The sequence below is a fragment of the Triturus cristatus genome, chromosome 3_2 (assembly GCF_964204655.1).
Source record: "Triturus cristatus chromosome 3_2, aTriCri1.1, whole genome shotgun sequence".
Lineage (NCBI taxonomy): Eukaryota > Metazoa > Chordata > Amphibia > Caudata > Salamandridae > Triturus > Triturus cristatus.
Genome location: NC_140584.1, coordinates 830733974 through 830755126, shown reverse-complemented (window position 1 = coordinate 830755126; position 21153 = coordinate 830733974). Strand labels below are relative to the sequence as shown.

The 21153-nt window shown below is 42.2% G+C and overlaps 1 protein-coding gene across 3 annotated transcripts in view; it reads right to left on the bottom strand.

The window, feature by feature from the left end:
* LOC146858246 (apoptosis-inducing factor 3-like) overlaps positions 1–21153 on the bottom strand; it is a 569318-nt gene that overhangs the window by 181934 nt on the left and 366231 nt on the right. For all 3 annotated transcript variants that reach the window (XM_085649067.1, XM_085649066.1, XM_085649065.1), the window contains 6 exons: positions 13615–13745; positions 13099–13214; positions 3555–3626; positions 3348–3411; positions 3184–3260; positions 2437–2554 (listed from right to left, as the gene is read on the bottom strand). In XM_085649067.1, the coding sequence (XP_085505193.1) occupies positions 2437–2554; positions 3184–3260; positions 3348–3411; positions 3555–3626; positions 13099–13214; positions 13615–13745 (578 nt within the window). The remainder of the gene's footprint in view (positions 1–2436; positions 2555–3183; positions 3261–3347; positions 3412–3554; positions 3627–13098; positions 13215–13614; positions 13746–21153) is intronic.

Below are 21153 nucleotides of genomic sequence, written 5' to 3'. Positions count from 1 at the left end.
AGAATAATCTTACTATGGGCTAATTATTGTTGCTATGTCAGTGCAAAATGAATTTGTTCTGTTTTTTACCTGGTGTTAAAGTGGATGTCTTATGGCCCGAAGTTGTAGGTCTGTTGTTTTTCTAATGACATAGGTCCATAACTGAAATAAGAGGCATGTCTGCCATCTTCACAGTGGTGTAAGATAAGCCCCCGCAGCCCCCTCGGTGCAGGGTGGGCCCTCAAGCTCCAGGGGACCTCCTCTGCAAAAGTAGTAGGTGGTGGCCCGGGGAGGGGGCTCCCTCCGTGTACTTTGCAGGAGGGCCCCCTCAACTTTCGTTACGCCACTGGTAGAAGGGTGCAGTTACCAACGCTACAGAGGATGTGGGAAAAGGGGGGACTAGAGGTGCCTCGCTTGGAGTTCTATTACATGGCCTCTCAATTGCAGCATGCGGTTCACTGGTTAGATGGTGAAGATAATTGGGAGAAATGACTGCTGGCGGAACGTACGTCCACCGTTCGCTGACAGAGCTGCTGATGCTGGGATGCAGAGCTCCCAAGGGACGCCCATACATTGTATACCATGTAGCGACAGTATGGGAGAACATGTTCCGGCGAGTGATGCAGCACGCCACGTTCGGTCCAGATACGCCCCTGTGGGTTGGCGCCCTTTCGCCAGTATTGCGGACTCCATGTCGGTGTGCCGCTGGAGGGATGGAGGCTGCCGGACAATGGGAGACCTGTACGTGGCTGTGACATTCATGACGCAAGAGGAGGCACAGGATAACTTTGATCTAAGACTGGGTCAATTCCTGCAGTGCGGGAAAATCTCTAGTGCTGCCCGTGAGCTTTGGCCGGGGTTCCCGGAGGAACCTCCTACCACCAATGCTTTGAAAGTCAGGGCAGGCAACTGATTTCTCGTCTCTACAGAGCACTGAGAAATGATTTACCAGGGGAGACCTTGGGAATCTAGCAAAAGTAGGATGCACTAATGAATGGTCCCCTGACAGAGAGTGAATGGAAGAGGGTACATGAAGGGATCCAGCGGGCTAGTGTAAACGCACGGATTAAGCTCCTCCAATACACCTAAATACATCAAGCGTACCTCACCCCACGCACGCTACACATAATCTATCCGACCCGGAGGGATGAGTGTCCCAGATGCAGCCGGCAGGGGGCAGACTTCCTCCACATGGTCTGGTCCTGTTCACTTGCACGTCTGCGAGGTGCCACGGGCTGGATCATTCCCAGAGGTATTCGGAAAGCAATACTGGGAGTGCTGCCCACGGCAAAACAAAAGAAACTAAGCAGGCGATTTGTTAACCTGGGACTGGTCCTAGCTCAGAGACGTGTAGTTATGGCATGGATGTGCCCTCCGCCCCCCGCGGCTTGCGGATTGGATTAGGTATGTGAGCGAATGGGCGACTGCGATATCGGTACGAATGAAATGTGTGCGGACGGACAGATGATAAGGTCAGGCAGGATCTACTAGCTTGGGCCGCTATGTTGGCGGACCTGCAGGGACACCTACATCTCAGGAGGCCATGGGAGGGGAGGGTTCCCAAAACAGGGAATAAGAGTGGAAAACTGCCAAGACATTGTTTCAGCAAACAGAATAATTTTGTATTGTGCAAGTAACCATGTAACCTGACACGGACTGAAATTGGGAAGGGAGGGGAGTTAGTTTAATGAGACATTGCTTTTGCATTATACTAGAAAGGATTGCGTGCGGCAGTAAATTGACAATAAGTGGTAATTGAAAGTCAATGATGTTCATGAATACAGATGTAATACTTTTTCTTATAAATGCCAATAAAACTTTATGAAAACAAAGCTGTGATGAGCGGTATGATTATATTGATAAGCAGTTGATGCATGAGCCCCGATGAGCTTTTAATGCATGCATCATGACCTAAGATTATGCCTCTGAAACAAGACTCTTGACATGTAATTCGTGTTTGAATGTCGATATCGGAACATACCCTGAGCTTGTTATGTATAACATATATGACATAAGGTGAAGATGTAATATATCAATAATATCATACAATAATTAAAAGATCTCTGAATCATGTCACACTTTAAGTGCGAGGTTTGTGAATTATGATATACTGTGATATGTAAATTGTGCTGCAGCATGAGCATGTTGATGTGTGTCTCATGACGCTGTGTGATGAATGACTCATGTTGTATCATACACGTATGGGGTGTATAACTCCTGATAGTCCATCAGTGTATGATATGTATCACAACATGCTATTTGCATTTCAGGGTACATCAAGAGACCCCGAGAATAAGTGTTAATCATGATAAGCTGTGAACATTTGAAGTGGATCACATGGTGTGAATTGAATGAGCAACTCCTGATATTCCATGAGCATGTGATGTGTATGACATACTGCGAGCAGTGATGAGCATCACAACATACCTTGACCATGTGAGAAATATTATAGCATACCGTGGGCATGAGCCATCTGCCAATGACCGATATGAACCCTTCGACCATCCATTATTGAGAGTGGAAACGACACTACGTCTCCTGCTGCAAAGACACCAGGGGTGCTGGTGCGCATGAACTGTAGGAGAAAAGAGGGTGTAGGCAAGAAAATCTCTCATTAAGTTAAGTCCCCTTAGCAACTTCCAGGCTGCCCCCAACCACCCCCACTCTACATCCTATGCTAGCTAGACCCTCACACCTCCACATTACTGCCTCAGTCCCACCCCCTCAAACAGCGTTCTTCTCTGAGATGTTGTTCACTTTACAGAGATCAATTCTTCCATCCCTCAATGAGCCTTAGGTAGGGCTAGACGCACACATCTGCCATGATCTGATCCGTCCTCACCATTAGACCTCCTCAGTAGTCATTTCCTCTAACTTGGTGCTTTCTCCTCACCACAGATATATCCTCGCCATTGTAATCACCTCACTACTTGCTCTATCCCCCTCTGCCATAACCTTTTCTCACCTCTTGATCTTTCCTCATCATCCTCTGTCTTTAGTCTCATTTTTGGATCTCTTCACTCACTTTGTCTTCTAACCTCCTCTGATTCCAGTTATCTCTCTGCACTCCTTATCTTCTGACACTCCCCTGGGTCTCCAGTCCCTCTCTTAACTAACAATCATCACTCACTCCACTGATCTGTTTCTCACCAACTCTCCCCTCATTTGCCTATACTGAGGTGTTTCCATTCCCTCTGTGTATACCTGATCCACAAAGACTGCGCCATGGGAGTCTGTGGCAATCTCACTTCTCTGAAGGAAACCAGCTGAAGGGGAGACACCTGAGGACACAAACAGGGGAATTAGGGCAGATGCTCGCATGCAGAATCTCATGGGATCACTGATGAATGAGTACATAGTGCTCATACCAATTCCAGCCACCACCACCTCTGCAGGCAGAACTTCTCCATGTTTCAGAACGACCTCTTGGACCTAAACAGGGAAGTAAGAGAAGCATGCACTGGTATGTATGTTAGTATCATCGTCACTGCTTTCTAGTTTTAGAAATCAGTTAGGGATGGATGGATTAAGGAGAAAATTTCTATTTTCACTTTGGGGCATTTTGTGGAACAAACCTTGCCATTGTCGCCTTTAAGTGCATCCACCCCATTCTTCATGTAAAATGTTACTCCTCGTTCCTCCAGCATCTGCAGTGAGAATAAGTGTGTTTTATTCTGGACAAAGCAGCAGACCCGCAACAAATCTAATGTTAACCAAACCGCAGATGTGCCATGGAATCACCAACATTGAGTTATGTTGCACAAACAGGGGAATAGTTGCCTTACTTGAAAACAAGCAACAGTCATTAAACTCAAGCACGACGTAAAGATGAGTAATGAAGCTGTCCAATTAAATTGGGAGCCATACACTCACCCACAATGCAGAGAAGGTTTGAGTCACTCAACTCAAAAAGGCCACAGAGGAACCAACTTTTAAGATTAGTCACAGAATCACTCAATACAGAGGGAAATATAATTAATCATGATCAGGAGCCCCACAGTCACCCAGCCACCAAGGACTGTTATATTGTAAACACAAGTCGTCATTAGTTTTCCCCTTTCTTTCTTTCCCCCTACTACACAGGGGTACCTGACCGAATTCTAAACTGCCTCGCGAGAAGTACACATTAGGTACTCCTTTTATCCCCAAGGAGTTATCTACCTAGTTAGGCAATAAGATGACTGCTGTTAGCATATTAATTCCCCCTATGTTTAAACGCATATAACTTCTTCTCCACCACCTTACAGGAGCTGTCCCTTCACCAAAGTGATCAAACAGCAAAACACGCTAGAGGGATGTATTCAAGCCCAGAACCAAACATCCAGACAGGATTTTCTTTAAAAAAGATCCAGCTGTAGACCATAGCTCAAGAGATGTTAAGAAGGACACATACCAAGGCTGCTGTTTACTGAGGGAAGCTGTTATCCCAGGTACTCCATCCCCAATTCTCTCCTTAATAGGAGTCACAGGTATGTGTTAGACAGTCTGGGGAGCCGATCCACCAGACAGACAGACATGATGAGAACACACTTTATTTAGCTGAGCATCCTGGAATAATGACTGACTTTTTACACATACTCCCCCAGTACCTCAATGGGCATCCCTGCTTTCCTGACATAGGCATTAGGCAACTCACATCTCTCTGGGGTTTAGAATTACTGATAAACTGTTTAGAGGCACTTTGGGTCTTCTTTGCATTCCCAACTGGTGAGGCATAGCCATGAATATCCTACATGTCTGTCCCCCTGGGGAGCTTATAATACCTTCTGTAGCCCTCGCCGCTTCTAGAGCAAAACCTAATAAGTTACCTTGGAAATGAACACCTGACTTAAAGGTCTATTGCATCAGACTTGAAGGACACTTCTACATACATTGTACATCTCAGTACTACATTTAACTCACTGACATTTTGCAAAGCAGAGTTTACCCCAAAGGCCTGTGATGTTGCAGAGATTGTGGGCCAAGTTCTTTGCAGTGATTGCTAAGTCTGCCTACAGACTACTATAACTCAATTCAAAGTATGGACAGCAGCCGCCATCTTGCTTTATGTTACATTATGCCACATAGACTGTTGGAATTAGACTCTTTTGATTTTGTGGTTTCTCTTTTTAATTGTTCTGTCTAGTCCTACAAGACACATCCCCTTCTAAGTGTTCTACCACATTGAGTTTTTTTTTTACATCGACCAACAAAAATATTGTCTAAACTAAATCTAAATTTTTCCTCAGAAGCCTATGGCCTCATATCTGACTTATTTAACTTAATCAATTTCCCTTTTAACGGATATTTATATGAATTGTTTATAGGTTTCCTGAATCATACTTTTCACAATGAAGTTTCTCCAAACTGATCACAACTTTCTCTTTTCATTTTCACCGATTTTGTCCTTCTCACTCCCTTCACCCATTTATCACTCCCTTAAATCCACTCACATCAGTCTTCCTCACTTCCTACATTGGCTAGTTTACAGTCAGTCCCCATAATGCAACCATATAGCTCACGTCTTTTTCCATTCTCTGTGTTCTCATGACAAACTTGTTACATTTAAATACTCAATTTACTTTGGGAGAAAATGCTTCTCCATCGTTTCTAGTGATATTTTTTAAATGTTAATTGATTGATTATATTGTTCCCTAACTGAATTTTCAAGATATTCTGGGCCATATGCAGGAACACATTTTCCCATAGACACAGAATGGGCAAAACCCTTTGATGCATCTGGCCCTTTTTATACAGTCGCCTTCCCTCGATTCCAAGCCGATGGAGTAAAACAGCTTGTCTGCACACTGGCCCACACTTGTCTCTACCTATTGGCAGCATACACGTTCAAAATCTTTTTTCCACGGTTTCCAAGGATCAACTTGTGTAATAAAAATAATGGAGGCGGAGGCACGTTTTGGCCTGCCATAATTAAGAGAAGAAGTGACAAAATAATGAATTAAAATAACAACTTAAGTAATTAATTTAAAAATCTGACTAACATACTACCGTAAAATGACCCATATTCAAATGCTTCTCTTTTTTCCAACAGGAGCTTAATCTTGATGTTTTTCTACATGCTTGACAATGCCATGTTGTAGTTCCTATTTTCTCTTTGTTTTCTCTCTCTTTCCATGGTCCTGGGATGATTATCAACTTTTTTTGTCACACTCTCCTTTTCCTTGTAGTTATCTTCACTATATAGTTTTCTTTCCTTTTCCAGACTTCTCTGGCTTTTTCTCTACGTCACTTGCATCTAAGGCAAGTTTAGACGCATCTGCCCACAGCGCAGAGGCGATCAAGAGTACTACTTAAATACATGCGTATGCATATTCCCATTGTAGTGGAATTCTAAGGGGAGCTCAGGTCACAGGCTGGCATTACAATGCTTTCTTGTGTCTGAAGGGGTCACCTTATTCTGCGTTCGAATTATTCACTTTGGCGTTTGAGCAGTAATGTATCTGAGCACTAGTATTCAGTAATCTTGGGGTCCTCATTACATGCCTGAAGATGAATTCCATTACTAGCCAACAAACAATTAACTACTGGCATATGGAATAGCTTCTAAAAGTATTTCTGTCAATTTGAATGGACTCATCTTATAATTTACTTTTGTTAATTTTCTCCTCAAATGTTTTTATCTTCATGGAAATTTCCAGGGGGTACAAGTGCCATTGCCCCCAAAATAGGCCCTTGTCACTAGAAATATGTGTAGAGAGAGCCACAATGATGTATTTAGAATATAAGATGTATTGTTTGTTCCTCATGGTTTTGAGCTCTCTCTTTATCCAATTCCTCTCCTTGAAATCCTCTCATTCAACCATCATACAAGGACACAACAAAGCTCAGAATGCTCATGAGAATTCCATAAACACTAGGATGACACTAGGATGACCTTCCATAGCAGATCCACACACACACACAGATAGTGGAAGCTTCACTAGTTGCCTTAAATTGAAACGCTAGACTCCCTGAGCCCATGGAACCCTATATATATATATATATATATATATATATATATATATATATATATATATATATATATATATATTATCTACTGGCGGTCGCCAGTAGATAGTTATAGTTAGGACCATGTTTCCATAGGAAATCCACAACATTCTATTTGGAATAACTTTGGCGCCGGTCGACGAATCCTCGCGAAATTTTCAAAACTAATGGGGCGCTACGCTCCGCTCCTACCCTGAAAGTCTCGGGGGGATTCGTCAAGCGGGGGCTGAGAAAAAAGGGGGATCCCAAAACGCGTTTTCCCCATGCATTTTTCCATAGGACCTTTAGACACAGCTACAGCCCGAACGGCTGAACAGAGTTACTTGAAATTTGGCAGAGAGGTAGTCTACAGGTCAAGGAAGTGCCTTTTGTAGGTCTGGTGTAAATCTGTTCAGTAGTTCCTGAGAAAATAGCATTTAAATCAATATATATATCTGTGGCAGCGCTCCGTGCGCTTACCGTGCGCTTAGAGAACCCCCAAGGCCAAAAATTCAATATTTTTTATTTATTTTTTTAAAACGCCGAATGCGTACGGTCAAAAAAAATAAATAAAAAATATCCACATTCTCCCCCCCCCCCCCCGTGTGCCAAAGGTGCCCGGAGGGCACATTTTCTGCATGGCATATCTAAATTGAAGTGGAACATTTAATAGATAACCTTTCACAACGAAGCGCATAATATGTCCTCCGTGTGCGGACGGTGCGCGAAGCGCATCGTGCGTACATGGCCCATCCAGCGTAACGTGGGCACGCGGTGCGCGTAGCGCACCGCGTGCCCACCGTGCGTGCACGGCACTAACTGCGTGAAGTGGGCGCGCACGCCACGAACGGCGTAAAGTAACTTAGCATTTAAAAAAACGTACAAATTCACTGAAAAAACCATAGGTTTCACACACGTTATAGTTAGGAATTAGCATTTAATAAACCTTGCAAATTCACTGAAAAAACCATAGGTTTCACACATGTTATAGTTAGCTGGACTGCGGTCGCGTGAGTTATAGTTGCCTGCACTAACTATAACGGGGGAATTTCAATGGTTTTTCACGAGTGAAATGTCCAGCTAACTATAACATGTGTGAAACCTATGGTTTTTTCAGTGAATATATATATATATACATACACATATATATAGATATATATATCTGGATGGCACTTCTGTGTTTTCTATTATCTTTTCTCATTCCAAGAGCGGATTTGTGCTTGGATACATTCACGTTCACAAGTCGATTTGTGCACACCATTGCATTTCGTGCACACGAGATAGATGACAGGTAATATGCACAATGTGAAGAGAGTTTTCCTAAGAATTTATTGAAAATCAAACTATTTAGTGGTAATAGAGGAATTCTACAAATAAATAAAAACTGGAAAACAATTTAAGTAATGTTCATCCTCCACGTGGATCCCCTTGGGGATCTGCTCACAGATAAAACCATCGAAATTCACCAATATGCCAACAGTACACAACTTTCTCTACCTGAAATTCTCCAGTGCCTCAACATGGCCAGTACCTCATCCTTCCTAGATGTTTTCCACTGATCTGAAGCTAAACGCCATGAACTCAGATTTCCTATTATTTGCCAAAAACAACAAGTAGTACAAACCTGGCTCAAGGATCATGATCAATTCAAACTGCAACTTTCACTGAATGCCAAGTCACTTGGATTTACCTTGGGCACTAAAACTTCAACCTCAAGGAACACATTGCTAACAGATGGCCTGAAATCAGTTTACTCTTCTTAAAAAAAAAAAGGTGAACCCGCTTATTACAAAAAGCAACGTCAGGACTGCTGTTCAAGGCCTCATATTCCTTCATCTGGTTGGGGGTAATACCCTGCCCCATGGCCTCTCAGACTCCACACTGGTACTCCCCTAAGGGGTTGCAGCACGTAACATCCAGGGTCTGAAGAAATACAATCACATCACCCCCTGGTAGATGGAACTGTATTGGCTTGACTGCACCACCTAGCTATCATGACCAGCACCCCTGCCTATCATGCAGACAAGTTCACCATCTCTGGTGGCTCTCAGATAGGCCACCATCACACTGGAGACTATAAAGTGTAAAAAAACAAAAAGGTGCATTGCCCTTTTGTCAAGGCTTACACTATACAAATACCACATATATGCTCTAACTGAATACGGACAATGTTGTTTAATAATTTTTTTAAAATTATGCATTCACTATGATGTGCTAATGACCCATTAAATGGTCACTTCACACTACTGTCCTTATTACCAGTAGCCGTATTCCACAAGTGTGTTGTTTCTGGGTGAGATACTGTTACGGGCCATTACAGGTAACTGGTGCCTCAGAGACCTGGAAAATTCGGGGTCCACAGATTCAATATCACCAGGTGTGAATCGTGCCTGGTGTAACCGCTGCAGGGATAGAAGCGCCAGGCAGGAGCACAGCCCGATCACCATCACCCGATGCCTTGCAGCACTCCGTGGGAGCAAACATATCTACCCCCAGCCAACCCCAGCCCTGCCTTTTCCTGATCCACGCACCCACGACCCCTGACCTTCACTAGCTTTCCTGCTGACATCATGGCAGAAAATACCAGTAGATTTGTCACCAGAATCGGGGATAAACCAGCAGAAAAGAACTGGCTATTCCAGAGACTGGCTGGTTATTTCCCACCCCTCAACCTATTTGCCATTCAGGGCACAAAACTCATAACTGCCAGACGGGGATATGAGCTGGAAGGAGGGATTCCATTCCCTCAACCCTGGTACCTGAGCTCCAAAATCCAACAACTTCAAGATGTCTGATCTTCTGACTGCCGCATACTCGTTTGTTTGGTGAAGCAGCTGAATATGTATTTATTATTTGTTACCTTGCTCTCTCTATCTTCCAACCTTAGTTTCTTTTAGTGAGGGTGCAGGAGGCTATACCTTGCAGCATACTGCTACAGTCAGCCCATTTCTTGCCCTACCATTTAATGGCCATGCTTGTGTGACACTCAGTTTTTCCTTTTCATTACTACACATTGAGGCCATGTGCTAGGACCCGCCTGGAGACCTATCTTTGATCTATGACTGTGACCGGATCTGGTAGACCCAAGTTCACTTTAAGCAAGCACAGGGTCAAGACTGGTTTGCATACGACTGGGTTCAAACTGGAATGGCATGGTGAAGCAAACAAAACGATAGATTCAGGCCCAGATCTCTGTACTGGGGTGAATGTATGACATTGTTCTGCATTCTGTGCATCAATTGTTCTTTTTGCAATTTTCACCCCAAGTGGGACAGGTATGCCCAGATGTGGGTGCCGTGCTCTCCGCGCCACTGGAGTCAAGCTATCCTGGCTGATGAGGGGTGAAACCCCAAAACCGGTCCCAGGATGCCTGTTTCCAGTCCAGGGAGGACCTGGCTTGGCAGTTCAGGCTGGACTCCGATTGGGCACAGGGTCAAGACTGATTTGCGTGTCTGTATGAAAACCCTAAGATCGGCAGGCTGACGGCCGTGTTCCTCCAAATTAAAGATACTTATAGGAAAGAGGAATTCTTAGACCTGGTCAGTCCACCGGCCGCAAGGAAACTCTACTGCCAATTGAGAATGGGTTGTCTTCCGCTCAGGTCATTTACATCTGGATGGGACGCCAATAAAACCACTGCTTGTCCGGCCTGTAGCTACATACTTGAGGATGAAAAACATGTCTTTTTCTTCTGCCCAATATATCTACACCAAAGGAAACGCTGGATCAAGCCCCTTTGCAATAATCTTGGTTTTAGAGAATGCGAAAAAGCAATGAGAATTTTAAAATATGACACAAAACCTCTGATAGTTTTCGCTGTTTCCCAGTTCCTCAACTCTGTCTGGTTATCACGTAGGAAATTTTTATAATCGATTATCCTGCCAAACATTTTTCTGCTCATCTTGAATGTAATGTGTTATTTCGAAAATGATTGGATTGGCTCTATTTTTTAAGATTTTTTTATTTGTATTATCTATTGTGATAATGATTGCCGCTTTTATGGTCATTGAACCGAAATAAAGCTTTTAATGATGATGATGATTTGCGTATGGCTGGGTTCAAACAGGAATGGCATGGTGAGCGAACAAACTATGGATTTAGGCCCAGATCTCTGTACTGGGGTAAATGTATGCCATCGTTCTGCATTCTGTCCATCAATTGTTTTTTGTGTTGTTCTTTTTTCAAGTTCACTTAAAGCCGTGCTGTGAAGAGAACCTATTAAGCAGCCTAGATTTATAGGATTCAACACAGAGAGCACTACAATTCAGCTGGAATAAGATTTGGTGCCATGCAGCCCAACATGCCACCTAAACTAAAGACTATCCATCTAGAGAGGGAGACCCAATGCCATCCACTTGAGGAATGCATAGTGCTCTTCTGTGGAAGCGACACACTTTCCTGCAAACAACTTATCACAATTTATGGCAATATTGTTATCACAGTTTTTTCATAGGATGTCCTATTTTTACTGTTTATTTTGTGTGGATTTCAGCAGAGTTTGCTCAGTGTTTTCGAAACCTTATGCAATCAGTGTTTATCTATGTTTATTCAACTGCCTAACCACCAACATATACAAAAAATTGTGCATGTTTACAAAACATGCTGTTGTTTTGCAGTGATTGTTACAAAGCACACAGGAGTAGGAGAAGTAATGAAGGGTATGTAGTGTCTTCTCATTGACAATGTGTTCAATGGACTTCACATCTACTTACTCTCACATCTCATTACCCTCTCTAACATCTCATTACCTCCCACACTCACTCTGTCTGATTTACAGGACCATGAATGTATTATAAAAAAAAGTAAGCGTTCTCTATTCACATATTTTAATATACACATTTCTGGACACATTTGAGGGTCAGTCATCTACTTCTTACTGAATATGATGTCCCTGTAGGGGTGGTGAACCCTGCCAACAGCATAGAACCTTGAAACACCTTTAAAATTGTGAAGTACACCACATTCATTGGTAGCCCTGCATTCCAGGGTGCCTGGCACTTGATGTTTCAAGCATGGTCCCCACTGCTTTTCTGGACTTTATGTCTGACTACATTAAGGAGGTGCTGCTGCTGTTTGGACATTCATAGCTGCGGAGTGTCACCAGGGAAAATGCCTCACTTTAAGTAAGTCCTGATCTTTTAACATAAATCACATATCCTGGGACTTGAAATTTTGCTGTTAATATTGCAACTATGGGCTCAAACGCCTACAGGTAAAGTGAATTTGGGTAAAAAGAAAAGATTAGTTAGCTGTAGATATCACACATTAAAATGAGACACCATGCAACCATGAAATCTGTTAGTATGTGGAAGGTCTTGAGTCATGTTTTCACCACTATTCCATGTGAATGATGTCAGCACTTTTTCACAGGTACCTGTCACTAATTTAATTGAATGGTTACAACCTGGAGTATTTGGAAGATGAGCTATTATCAATACTGACTTGTTAGCAAAGGTAGTGGTTGTATTAAAAGGTTTCTTACCCCTTATGTAAGTAAATATGATAGTACATATTGACCAAGATTGTTATGAGATAGTAATTTCACCAATCAGTAAAATAATTAAGCACTGCCAAAAGATAAAATATGATTTTTATATTCCCAGATTCTCTAAAGTGTATACACTAATTAGGTCAAACCTAAAACATGCTTCCAAACCTTTAAATCAAAACACAAAAAACTTAAAAAACAATAAAAGGAATTAGAAACAATACTGTGACATCCCTAAACAACACATGTGTACAGAATAATCTTAGACCAGTCTTTCTTACCGCTACCTTGTATAACAAAGTTACATAGGGTGTGCCCTTTCAGAATGAAATGAAAATGATTCATTCTCTCTCACTTCCGTTTTTTAAAGCAATTTTAGGCTGTGTAGTGCAGGTGTCCATTAGTTTTTATATGTTTACAGTGATGAGGGTCTGTTTCCCTCTCACTGGAGTTTTATCAGTTATTAGAGGTTTAAACCTAAAACAAGATAACCTACTAATTCACCATATATTTTTACAAAGTCCTAAAACCTGAAGCGCATACCAAACATTATTACCACTTCATAGCATTAGCTCAAAATTTATCAGACACCCATATAAAGGTTTCCTTGTTGGCAGATGAAGAACATCTTAAATGTCACCAATCGAAGAGTGAACACTACTGACCTTCATGGCAACTTTTCCAATTTGTAGTCCTAGCACGGCCTGAAATGGGACCTCTGACATTCCAACCACAGAAACTGAGCTGGCCTTGTCTGACAGGAATGCCGCTACCTCCATTCCTGAAATATAACGCAAGTGAGAAGTTCAAATAACTTCATAAGAAGTATACATTAGAAGAACAGGGTGGGTAATGTCACTGGCCGCTATGCCTCCATCTGAATTCTGAATATAACACTGCTCTTCCTCACCCTACAGTTACTTTACTAACCTTTCTCCCACTGGCCCTTCCCATAATGACTTTCATGTCCATTTACACTGCAGTTACCTTTTCTCAGTGCATCCTTGCATTGTTTTCTGTGGCAGAGAAATGTAAGCATAGTACCAAAATCGCAAAGTATTCTTTCTATAGGGGTTGTCTTTGACGGTACTCTGATTCTTTAAGAGGTTTCTAGAGGTCAGATGGTTGCGTTTAGGGGATACAAAAGATTGTAGTCTCTGGTACTTGAATACACCTCATACCAATAAATGAGGATCCTATGACCACCACTCTCTTGCCCACTGCAGATTCAGATATTGTGTTCGCATCTTCGGGAGTTCGCAGGAGAAACACATTCTGAAGCTCTGATCCTTGGCATTGCAGCTGCCTAGGGCTAGAGAGAAAAGGATAAAAAATTATGTATAAGGGAAGTGATTTATAGAGCTCTAAAGAGTGAGAACACTTTTCCTAACAAAGCTTATGCTAACTAACCTATGTTGGACATCTCCTCTGTGGCAGTACCTGACACACCTTTACTGGGTGCATCGACCACAAGCCTCTCTCCAAGACACATTTGCACAGTGAACCCCCCATTTAATCCCAGGCTGTGAAATCTCCCAAACACATAGCTACCACTTGTGAGTTTATCTCCTTTACATACTGCAGTTGTACCCATGCATTCGTTTTTTTTTTTTTACAGTTACCACCAGTAAATCTAGATGACAAATTGGCATTCACCTTCCTCTCACATCTGTAAATAAATGTTACTTTTATAGCCCTGTGCAACAAAGTGCATTCACTTTGATTGTACACCTATCCAAAAGCTCCTTTCCTAAGTCAGTAACATCAATGCATAACAAGTCCTCTGATATTTTCACTCAGAGTTAGGGAATATGAGAGCACTTGCAGATAGATTGGTGTTAGTTTAGAAGATGAAATCTTGAACTGATGGCATCGTCTGCATTTTGGCTTTAATATGGTTTCACTGTTATTCTCTTAAGCTAGCATTTATTGTGGGCGATTTTAGGTCTGTGTGTTTATAAGGCTGGATTGCACCGAGTGACATCATGCTGCCAGGCAGATGTCAATTATGTCACTTTATTATGTTTAGTGAGATTATGTAGCTAAAATTGTTACTTGGACGAAGGGCAGGGCTTCAGCAGTGACCCCTGACCCCAGGGTAACTCATGTTTAAAGGCCTACCTGGTGACCCAGTCCATGCTGGTCACGGTAGAGTCTTCAGTCAATTTTCATGGCCAGAAGTGGTTTGTCCGTCTCTTTAAGCAGAAGGATGTGATGAAATAGAGACTATGTGACTGCAACATCTCAGATAATCTGGCAGGATTCCTTATGGTACGTCTGGAAGAAAGGCTTCGCTATATTGATGAGCCGTGGGATAGGCAGGACTGAGAAAATGTGCAGGATAATTCAGGAGTATTGGTGAGGTCACAGAACTAGTGGTTTTCAAGTCAGGTTCCAAATATTAGATAAGGTAACGTATTTGGGTGTAAAAATACAAAAATAGTGCTTTGTGTGATTTATTGTTGTCTTGAAGTCATACCCTTTCCTGGAGTCCAATGAGAAAAACAAAAGTTAGAATTGTGCATAAACTCCTCTTACTGCCACTCTACTACATAAATGTCAAGCACCATACAAAACTCTTACAGCTGTAGAAAGTGACTTAGAATTGTGTAAGGCCCCTTTTCTTTTGTTCCGATTAATGACTATATATATAATTTTTCTCACACACACACACACACACACACGTAGGAGCCAAAGGTTAAACGTTTGTTATAGTTAAGAAAACGTTTTCTCTATACAAACCGAACTTAAAATACACAAAAAGTACAAATTCCTAAATTATAATTCTACCTTAAATTCTGACTTTACACACCACCTTTACATTTAATATAACTTTATTTATTATCTTCAAACAAAACTTAAATTTATACCTTTCACATTTATAATTCACGCAACACCTTCAACATATTATAACTTGCACACCTCCATAGGCAGTATATTTAACTTGGTAGCCACTCGGTAGCCACACTACATCAAGTATAACTTGCACCTTCTCCATGCACTGGTTATACGGTTTTATATTATTTCAATTATACCATCTAAAATAATAATATTTCGAAAACAGTTATAACACGCAAATCAAATCTTTTGTGAGAACACCGTGCATGGTAGACGAGCGAGCTACAGTTAAAGTAGTGTGGCTACCGACTTGAATACGCTGTTGGCCTGATTCACAATGAGCCTCCGCCATTGTGGCGGAGGCTCCATAGTCGCGGCAGAGTCTCTGCGTTTGTGGACTAATCTCCCCCCGGAGATTCGGCCACGACTGCAGAGCCTCCACCACAACTGCAGAGACTATTTGTAAATCGGACTTACTGTATGGAAGTGTGTGAGTTTTAATTTGAAGGTGGTGCGTAAATTAGAAAAAAAAATGGTGTAGTTTAACTATAATTTAAGAATTTGTAATGTTTGTATTTTAAGTTTGGTTGTATATAAAGAATAAATAACGTTTTCCTAACTGTGATAAAGGTTTAACCTTCGATTTTTTCATTGAATTTTAAGTTCTTTTTATTTTTAAAATATGTTTCAAGTCGTTTACTGTCATCAAGCGGAGTGTCATTAAGTGGAGTATGGTACTTTAGAGTAGAGGAGAGAGTCGTGTAGTATACTGTTGTAGACTGTAGAGTGGAGATGAATGTGGTACATTGAAATAGCGTATTTATTTATTTTTCAATCGCAAACTAATACCTGGAGGAGTCAAGGTGCGCAAGAACATGGGGTGAAAATGAAAAACATTAGCGACACTCAGTCATAGAACCTGTAGAAGATGGGCTAGTCAGAGGAGTTTTTTAAATGGGTGGGAAGCCAGTTCCTAGATTTAGAGGTGGTAGTAACAAAACTCCCCCCGCCCCCCCTCCAGTTCGATAGCCGGAATCTGGGGTCCTTAACCAGATTGAGAGTGGAAGATTGGAGGTTTCTAGATGGAACATACCGGTGTTTTAGGTATTTTGGTCGTGGAGGGCCCTAAAAGTGATACATAGGGCGTTAAAATCAATCATTTTCTGCATAGGTAGCCAGTGGAGGGAACTGAGAGCTTGTCTGGCAGAGTAATGTCTGGGAATCCCTGGCAGGAGTCGAGCCGCCGCGTTCTAAAGAGCCTGTGGCATGTTAAGAAGACCCTTCTGTAGACTAACAAAGAGTCTAACTTAGATAGGATTAGTGCAGAAACAACAGTTTTTTGAAGATCGAGAGGTATAAAAGGAAAGATTTTCCTGAGAGTTTTTAATGTGAAGAAAGGGGACGAGGTGATGGCATTTACCTGATGTTTGAAGGACAAAGCTGAGTCGAAGATAACTCCCAGATCTTTTGCTTTTGTTACCGGAATACGGAGCGGGCAAAGTTCCTGAGGCCAACAATCAGGGGACCAAAAGGAGATGTTACAACCAAAGAGCAGTACTTTGGTTTTGCTCAAATTTAACTTCAGGCAATTCTCCATCATCCACTTACTAACCTATTGCATACGGATTTGAAACTTGGAAGCTGTGTCCTGAATATTGTTTGTCATTGATTACAATAATCTGCATGACGACAACATAGGACACCATAGCAAAGCCAAAAGATTTAATAAGACTGGCCAAGGGGGTGACATATAAAATGAAAAGAGAGGGGCTGAAGGAAGAGCCCTGTGGCACCCCGCAAGGAAGTTGGAAGGTGTGGGATGCGTAGCTCTCCAGTTCCACAAGTTGCTCTCGCTCAGCTAGAAAAGATTTAAAGAGAGGAAGAGCTGAACCACCTACGCCAATCTTTTAGAGACGACTTGTCAGTAAGCTGTGATCCACCGGATTGAAAGCTGCAGAGAGGTCCAACAGGATCAAAGAGGCATTGCCTCCTCTGTCGACCGCACGTCTGACCTTCTCAGTAGCGGTAATCAGTGCAAGCTCTGTGCTGTGCTCACTTCTGAACCCGTACTGAATAGAATCTAGGATATGGTTATTGTTAATAAAGGTAGACAATTCTTGATTTATGAACTTTTCCAGTATTTTAGCCGGAAAGGGCAGCCAGGAGATAGGACGGTAATTACTAGGGTTCAAAGGGTCCAAATTAGGTTTTTGGAAAGAGGCAGAATGGAGGCCTTTCTTCAAGGTTTAGGGAATATTCCTATTTTAAGAATGAGTTAAAAAATCTCAGTGAGATGCTGTGCAATAAGATCCAAAGCTACATGTGTTATTCTTGGAGGACAAGGATCAGACAGGAAGTCAGCTTTTGCTGTGCGGAGAAGCTTAAGGACTTGATCGTAAGAGTTGGGCGGGAAAGTAGTTAGCCGGGATGAGTTAGATTCTGATTAACCCTTTTGGCCTGTTTGGTTGCAGATGCCCCGTATGCTCTCAACAGAAAGACTACGAATTTCCACAGGCTGATTCGTGGAGAACGTGTTGTAAATGCTACATACTTTTTCACGGAAAAAGAATGCTAAAGTATTGCAAAAGTCTGATCAATGGCCCAACTCCTATTCTCAGGGGTCATACTTAGTTTCTAAACAGTAACAAACAGTTCTTTGGTACTGTTATTTGCTAGTTTTATTTTATCTGAAAAGTAGATGGTTTTTGTGTTGTGGGTCATTTCTTTGTATTCTGAGATCATCTTCCTATACGTTTCTTTCTCAGTGGTCGCATAATTTTGCCTCCAACGCCGTTCTTTATGGCGGCATCACCTTTTTAAAAGCAATATGGAATACAGCAGAACAGTAGAGAGTGTAGAGTGGAGTGTTGTAGAGTGGAACATCGTATAGTGGAGTGTTGTAGAGTATAGCGGGGTAATGTGTAGTGGCGTAGACTGTAGTGGGGTACAGTGTAGCATACTGTGGAGTGTCATAGAGTGGAGTGTTGTAGAGTGCAATGGCATACAGTGGAACAGTGAACAGCTGAGTGACACAGTAGAGTGGCATAGAGTATAACAGTGTACAGTATAGCAGCATACACTGAAACAGCGTACAGTGGAGCATCGTAGAGTGGAACAGTGTACGGTGGAGTAGTGTAAAGTGGAGTTCCATACATTGAAGTAGGGTATACTGGAGTAGTGTACAGTGGAATGCGTACAATTGAGTGGCGTAGTGTGGAGTCACATACAGTAGAATAAAGTACAGAAGAGTGGAGAAGAGTGTAGTGGTGTAGAATGTAGTGTGGTAGAGTGTAATAGCGTACAGTAGAGTAGCGTAGAGTGCAGTGGCGTACAGTGGAATAGCATACAGTGCAGTGGTGTACACTGAAGTGACGAACAGTGCTGTGACAAAGAGTGCGATATCATAGAGCAGTGGTCTTCAAACTTTTTAATGATGCGCCGCGACCCCGCAGTGGACAGAATTTTCTTTCTTTTTTTTTGTAATCAGGCCAGTCTCCAAATGTTTCATAATTATGCTAAATAACTAAAATGTTTAAGTATGTCTAGACTTATTTAAAACATAGCAGTCAAGTTCTGTTACTATTGCAATCAAATACATGACGCCAAATATACTATTCTGATCAGGCCGGCTTTACTTAGGTGTAAAAGTATCCACAGTGTAATTATTGGGGTGGGAGTGGAGGCTCTGAAGAGTATTTGTAGTCCCTTCCCCTTTGACACATACTCCCAGCATGGATATAAATGACAAAACAGGTTAGCGATGGCCCATCACAGAGCGGTTTACTGCTGCTCATTTTTTGCAGCTTAAACTCGGGCCGCGCCCAAGAGTCAGCCCAGAACATCCTCAGGTTTACAATAAACTGGATGACTGCAAACTCCCTTAAAGTTGATCCGGATAAAACCGAAGTCCTAGCTATTCCGGCAAAAAACAACCCATGGAGCGGTCTGTTTTGGCCCCAAGAGTTAGGGGCCTCTCCTAGCCCATCACCAGATGTAAAAAGCTTGGGAATCAAGATCGACTCCCAACTCTCTATGACTAACCAAGTCAAGTCAATTTGGTGGTGGGCACATGCATTGGTCCTCTAAGACAGCTGAGGAAACTGGTTCCCCTGCTCTCAATTTCATCTGTGAAAACTATTGTATCAGCAACTATCATCTTGCGACTCGACTATGGCAACGCGCTTTATGTCGGGCTCCCTCAGAAACATACGAACAAACTACAGGTGGTGCAGAAAGCAAATTGCACTGGCTGCCTGTCAAGCAAAATTCAAGGGACTTTGCATCACCCATAAAGCGCTTTACGGACGCGCCCCAGGATACAGAAGGGAACGCCTAATCAAATACGTGCCAAGGCGGGCGCTTCGCTCAGCAGAAGCCGCCCAGCTAGTATGCTTTGCTTCCAAAGGAGGGCGAGCTTTCTCGGTCCTTCTGCCACAACTCTGGAACCAGTTGCCAGATACCCTCCGCAAAGAATCTGGTCTGCTTCCCTTCCGGAAACAGCTAAAAACCTTCCTTTTTAGGGAAGCATTAGACACAACCTAATACTTCTCAGTACCATAGAGACCACCTCGCCCGGATTCTGTTTTTCTTCTTCCAAAGCGCTAAGAGACCTGTCGGTGTACATGCGCTATACAAGAATACAATAACATAACATTAAACAAAGCCCTGTTATCAGCAAAATGCTACTTTTAACTGGAGCCCTGGAGCCCTGGCGCCCCCCCCCCCCCGCCCCCCTGGGATCATTTGTGGCCCCCCTAGGGGGGCCCATACCCCAGCTTGAACACCCCTGGCATAGAATATAGTGTTGTTGAGTGGAGCTGAGTAAAGTGGAATAGTGTAAAGTGGAGTAGCGTAGAGTGGAGAGGCGTACAGTGGAGGAGTGTACACAGGAATGTCATAAAATGGAGTGGCGTAGAGTGTAATAACATACAGTGGAGTGGCATAAGTGGAGTGACATAGAGTGGAGCGGTGTACAATGTAGTAGCCTAGAGTAGAGTGGCAAAGAGTGGATTGGCGTAGAGTTGAGTGGCCCCGGAGTAGAGTGGCATGGAGTAGAGTAGAGTGGCCCGGCGTAGAGAGGAGTGGCCAGGAGTGGAGTACGAATATTAAAACAGACGTAGCTTGAAAGTGTGAGAACAGATATTGATGTAATGTGGCAGGAAAATTCATTATTAAGTGTAAATGGTAATTTTTGGCAGTATATGTAAATAGTGTACATAGTTTTAAAGTTATACGTTTTAAAATGCTTAGTTATATATTGGGCTGCAGTATACTGCGGTAAGTTTGCAGTACATGTGCATGATATGGCAATATGTGATTGGCTAATGGCTGCATTTACCAAATGTAAAAGGCAGCCATGCTGTTTTAAACAAAGTTTGGCTGAGTTCTGCGTTTCGTTGCGGGCTGGGTTAGCATCTTAGATAGGTAAGTAATAGGCTTTACTGTTGTTCACTACTTATTAACACTTTATTTAAGTGTTAATACGTACAGTATTTTTGAATAGTTTTCAATATTTTTTTTTACAGACGTTTAGCGAGAACTGCAATTTAATTTTTTATTTTAAGTAGCGTGGTAATTTTTAGGTATTTTCGGAGTACTTTATAGACTTTTGTGAAGATTTAAATATGTAGAAATAGGAAATACACTGTAGTACACTATATTTGTAAAATATAGAGTAATAGTGGTTAACATATTTAATTTTTTTATTTATTTTAGGTACCAATGGGACTTCCACGGCAAGATCGCGGTACTCCGTACTTTAAAAAAAAGATATAAAAACGTATAAATATTTTTTTACCTAACTATTACCACTTTAATAATGGCAGGGTAAAATATCAAACCTAATAGTTACCTATATCGCAAGGCGAAAAGCAGAACACAAC